Source organism: Squalius cephalus, assembly GCF_949319135.1.
Source record: "Squalius cephalus genome assembly, chromosome: 17".
Taxonomy (NCBI): Eukaryota; Metazoa; Chordata; class Actinopteri; order Cypriniformes; family Leuciscidae; genus Squalius; species Squalius cephalus.
The window spans coordinates 36,341,823-36,347,822 of NC_137138.1; the positions used below are offsets into that span (position 1 = coordinate 36,341,823).

Sequence of the window (6,000 nt, forward strand, 5' to 3'; positions counted from 1 at the left end):
GTCTCTTTAAATGAGTGCCGGTCAGAGACTCACACCGTCTCTTTAAATGAGTGCGATCAGAGACTCACACCGTCTCTTTAAACGAGTGCCGGTCAGAGACTCACACCGTCACTTTAAACGAGTGCCCGTCAGAGACTCACACCGTCGCTTTAAACGAGTGCCCGTCAGAGACTCACACCGTCGCTTTAAACGAGTGCCGGTCAGAGACTCACACCGTCTCTTTAAACGAGTGCGGTCAGAGACTCACACCGTCTCTTTAAACGAGTGCCGGTCGGAGACTCACACCGTCTCTTTAAACGAGTGCCCGTCAGAGACTCACACCGTCGCTTTAAACGAGTGCCCGTCAGAGACTCACACCGTCACTTTAAACGAGTGCCCGTCAGAGACTCACACCGTCGCTTTAAACGAGTGCCCGTCAGAGACTCACACCGTCTCTTTAAACGAGTGCCCGTCAGAGACTCACACTGTCTCTTTAAACGAGTGCCGGTCGGAGACTCACACCGTCTCTTTAAACGAGTGCCGGTCGGAGACTCACACCGTCTCTTTAAACGAGTGCCGGTCAGAGACTCACAGTGGCGTGTCTCCTGCAGGGAATGCTCTGGAGAAGATCGGGGGAAAGGAGTTTGGAGAGGCGGTTCTGGAGCTGCGCAAGAAGAATGGCCCTCTGGAGGTGGCAGGAGGTACTGCAGATTACACTGAACAACACATTCAGAGAAAACAATCTGACAAACAGGCTCACTTGTAGAAGATATTCCCAAAACAAAACAAATAAATAGGTTAATGGATAAATTACAAGCTCATCCATATATGCCACAGATGCTGATGAACCATAACTCACACTGAACCATGAACTTTCTGAAGTCATAAACACATTCATGCTCAGTTTCCACCATCTGAAATCATCTGGAAGGAAGGATACGTTTGATGAATTTCTGGTTGAGTAATTCTGAGTTGTTATAGCTATGAAGAGCTACGTTTTGATGAATTCCCTCTTTTATTCAGAGCACTCAAACGATGTAACTGTGTATAGATTGCAGTGTATGATCTGTGAATCTTGGCTCTCCTCAGCGGCCGTGACCTCGGGATTCGGTCTTCCTGCAAAGTTTGTCATCCACTGTAACAGTCCTGGCTGGGGCTCGGATAAGTGTGAGGAGATGCTGGATAAGACTGTGAAGAACTGCCTGGCTCTCGCTGATGAGAAGAAGCTCAAGTCTGTGGCCTTCCCTTCTATCGGCAGCGGCAGGTACAGCTTCAGCCCTGAACACACACTGAAATCTGCACCAATCTTCAGTTAACACATTCAATGCCACTGGTCACAATAGAGTTAATTTATTAAGCTCTAAAAATTGTATTGACTGCTGTTTTAGTGCATTTCCGGCAAATATGGAGAGAATAAAGGGTCTCAATTAAATTGGTGTTGTTTCACATGGTCACATGACCAGAGCAGTTTAATTCAGTAGATGACGCTGCATCAAAGCTCCAACACAAAAGGTTAGTAAAGTATGTTAATATAAAGACGGTACACATTATCTTTAAGGAGTCTAGTATTAATATATGAATTCACAATTATTCAGTTTTGTTGAGTGTGGTCATAGATTGAGTAAAGATGTTGATGGCAACAATAGTGACCGGTGGGAAAATATAATCTTTTGTCTTTTATCTCAGTATTCCTATTCCTAAGTGTTGTATAAAGGTTTTTATGTTTAATAGTAACCCTATAATGACACATTTATGTGCTCCACAAATGTGTTAAATAACTGGGGTGATATAGGCTATATATAAGATTTTTAACCACACTTTTCCATAAAAAATTTCAAAAAATAATTATTGATTATTTCAAGGGGCAACTAATGACACCTCATTTGGATATTTTCATGTCTGGGAAAAATTTGGGATTAAACGGGTCAGCCTGAAATCCAATCCATGCGTGTTTTTCTTAATTTGATCTGGTAATGTTTAATCAGAATGTCATAACTGGATCTTCTGATGACACTGATGATGTATGCTGGTGTCCTCCAATCACACAGTGTGCTTAAGCTCCGCCCCTTTCCTTCAGTCCAATCCAAGCTCACGTTCAGATCCGCCTCCATCCCTGATCCACAACTGAACAAAACCCGTGTGTCATAATCACCTTTTCTCGGATGTATGTCACAATATAAAAGATCTTATTGTGTCTTTAAGACTGTAATTGTGTAAGAAAGTGAGTCCACTGTGCAAACCTGAAATAACTTGATTGTTTTTTTTCACTGTTTGTATTTATATAGTATACTTCTGTGTAAGGGAGACTTGCAAAATAAGAATTTCATTGTGTGGTAAAAACCCTGGTGTTTTACTGTGCATATGATAAATATAAATACAGGTGCTGGTCATAAAATTAGAATATCATCAAAAAGTTGATTTATTTCAGTAATTCCGTTAAAAAAGTGAAACTTGTATATTATATAGACTCATTACATGCAAAGTGAGATATCTCAAGCCTTTATTTGTTATAATTTTGATGATTATGGCTTACAGCTTGTGAAAACCACAAAATCAAAATCTCAGAAAATTAGAATATTACATGAAATCACACAGTAATTACACAGTAATCCCATGGTCATTGAACCAGGTTTTGGTTCTTTTGGCAGTGTGGGCCGGTGCAAATCCTGCTGGAAAATGAAGGAAGCATCTCCATAAAGCTTGTGTGCTGAAGGAAGCATGAAGTGCTCTGGAAATGTCCTGGTAGACGGCTGCGTTGACTCTGGATTTAATAAAGCACAGTGGACCAAAGTCCTCTTTTCTGATGAGAGCAAATGTTGCATCTCTTTTGGAAACCAAGGTCCCAGAGTCTGGAGGAAGAATGGAGAGGCACACAATCCAAGATGCTTGAAGTCCAGTGTGAAGTTTCCACAGTCTGTGTTGGTTTGGGGAGCCATGTCATCGGCTGGTGTTGGTCCACTGTGCTGTCCACTCAACGCAGCCGTCTACCAGGACATTTCCAGAGCACTTCATGCTTCCTTCAGCAGACAAGCTTTATGGAGATGCTGACTTCATTCTCCAGCAGGATTTGCACCTGCCCACACTGCCAAAATAACCAAAACCTGGTTCAATGACCATGGTATCACTGTGTAATTACTGTGTGATTTCATGTAATATTCTAATTTTCTGGGATTTTGATTTCGTGGGTTTCATAAGCTGTAAGCCATAATCATCAAAATTATAACAAATAAAGGCTTGAGATATCTCACTTTGCATGTAATGAGTCTATATAATATACAAGTTTCACTTTTTTAACGGAATTACTGAAATAAATCAACTTTTTGATGATATACAGGTGCTGGTCATAAAATTAGAATATCTTGTATCTTTTATAACAACAGTAATAATAGATATTTCAAAATGTTTTATAGAGAGATATTTGTTCAGAGAAAAGATACAGATCATTTTCAGTTCTCTAAGGGACTGATTGGTTTTCTGATCCATTTGAGATAGCATTCATTACTAATTGCTAAATGCTGCATGTTGTTTCCTAAATGGCGTTCCGTCACTGGTGTGTTTGTGTGTAGAAACGGGTTCCCGAAGCAGACGGCGGCTCAGCTCATCCTGAAGGCCATCTCCAGCTACTTCGTCTCCACCATGTCCTCCTCCATCAAGACCGTGTTCTTCGTGCTGTTCGACAGCGAGAGCATCGGCATCTACGTGCAGGAAATGGCCAAACTAGACGCCAATTGAAGTAGAAATTTCTGTTGATTAAAAATTCTATAGAGGGATAATTCATTTGGGTGATAAAATATGTTTTGGTACTTTATCATAAACGTACAGTTGTTGCATTCCAGGGCCCGTATTCATAAAGATTCTAAGAATCCTCTCAGAAAACTCTTAATTTAGCTTAAAAACTTTTACGTAGGAGTCTTAGGTTAAGAGCTATTCGGGACCGATCTGAGAGCAACTCTGAGTAAGGAAAAGACAAAAACTTTTATCTTAGTGAGGAGGCGGGGCTGACCCCGTTGCTATGGATGACACAATCTTTTGAAGACTGTGATTGGCTGGTTGTCCAATAAGGGGAAAAAAGTGATTTTAAGTATAGGATATATTCTAAGCCTTCACTTTGAAATTACATGCATAATTTTTCCTACTTGACCGTTCTCACACACACACATTATATCCTTATTTTTTTAACCATGCTGTTAATTTCCTATAAGGTATTTGCTTGGCTTAGAATGATAAAAATTGTTCCACTCTTTCCAATTACACTGATTGTTGGCATGTCTATTTAAATGGTGGTTTGAATGTTGGTTTTAATGAATCAAACATGGAATTTTCCCAGTTGCCAAATATCTTAATGTAGTGATTACTTTCATTTCAGGCGCTATGGCATTTCTGCGCTGTGTTGGAGATGTTAGCGTGTCTCTAATAAGATCAGTCACAAACATGATCCCTGCACGATCTAATATATATCTTCTTATTAACTCACTGTCATCCATTGTCTGCAACACATTTCTTCTCTCTCTTCGTCTTTCTGCCATTTTCTCCTCTGCTAAAGAAACTCTTAAGCCTCTTAAAAGTCCTCGTCCGTACTCCTAACAATTTTGACCTTAAGACCTCTTTTAAGGGTTAAGATGCTTTCTGAATTACTTTTTTCTTTACTAGGATTTTTTCTTTAAATTTAAGAGTAAACGCCCACATTTCTAAGAATTTTCTTAGAATTTTGTCACTAGGAGCTACTCTTTGCATTAAGATTCTTTATGAATACGGGCCCAGGTGTTTGGAAGTCTTTGATTTACTCTTAATTTTTAACAGAGGGTTTGTTGCACTGACATGCAGCTTCATTTTGCCTCTTATTGTATCATGTGTATCACAAATGTTAATATGCATAAAGTGTATATGAAATAACTGAAAAAATGATCTATATATGAACTGAATTAATATATAAAAACTGAATAATTTAAATTACACTAGTCAACATTTGAAGTGGATCAAAACCTTTCATCAAAGTTATACATGTATTTTGAACAATATCCGTTCTTGTCTTAGGACAACTATGATGAACTTTTTTGATCCACTTCAGATGTGACCCTGCATCACAAACCCAGTCTCGAGTCGCACGGGTATATCTGTGGCAATAGCCAACAATACATTGTATGGGTCAAAATTATCGATTTTTCTTTTATGCCAAAACTCATTAGGATATTAAGTAAAGATCATGTTCCATGGAGATATTTTGTAAATTTCCTACCGTAAATATATAAAACATGTATTTTTGTGAGTGAATGCTGCACAATCGTGAACACAAATGCACAACTTTAAAGGAGATTTTCTCAATGTTTAGATTTTTTTGCATCTTCTGATTCCAGATTTACAAATAGTTGCCAAATATTGTCCTATCCTTACAAACCATACATCAATGGAAAACTTTATTCAGCTTTCAGATGATGTATGAATTTCAATTTTAAAAAATTGACCCATGTGACTGGTTTTGTGACAGGCTCACAAATGTTGACTACTGTATGAGCATTGATGACTGACTGCACGGCTTGTGTAATGTGCGGCTGCTGCCAGCAGAGGGAGCCCTTTGTCCAGTGTTGTATTCAGAGCATCTTACATTCATAATACAGACAAAGGAAGTGATGAAGGTTTGTTTATTTCCTTATACCTGGTGAGTTCTCATGCGTGGTGGTGTCCAGCAGCGCTCTGGCTCTCCGGCGAGCTCTTATCCCGGGGTCATTGGCAGTCAGTGCCGGGTCAGTTTCCCAGCGGATCCGCAGACCTCCTCGAAGGGCACCATCTGAGGACTAATCCTCAGGAAATACGGGCAGCTCTCTCCTCTACTCCTCGCTGGGAAATCTCAGTAAACTCAAAGCATCTGTAGGCACTGCTCTTTCCCAGAGCTCCGGCAGATGATGCTTTATTCCTCGCATGTACAAAGTAAGCCCGGCGGGGGAAGAGGGCTACGTGAAATTAAAACAAACAACTGCGGGATCAGGGAGGGAAAACATCCAGTCCTGAAAGATCATGCGAGTG

At 40.0% G+C, this 6,000-nt stretch overlaps 1 protein-coding gene across 1 annotated transcript in view; it reads left to right on the plus strand.

Moving 5' to 3' along the window:
- Positions 1-5,609, plus strand: part of macroh2a1 (macroH2A.1 histone) — a 41,582-nt gene extending 35,973 nt beyond the window's left edge. The window contains exons 7-10 of the mRNA XM_079898366.1: positions 591-680; positions 1,069-1,243; positions 3,546-3,820; positions 4,741-5,609. Of these exons, the coding sequence (XP_079754492.1) occupies positions 591-680; positions 1,069-1,243; positions 3,546-3,711 (431 nt within the window). The 3' untranslated portion in view covers positions 3,712-3,820; positions 4,741-5,609. The remainder of the gene's footprint in view (positions 1-590; positions 681-1,068; positions 1,244-3,545; positions 3,821-4,740) is intronic.
- Positions 5,610-6,000: the final 391 nt, after the last annotated feature.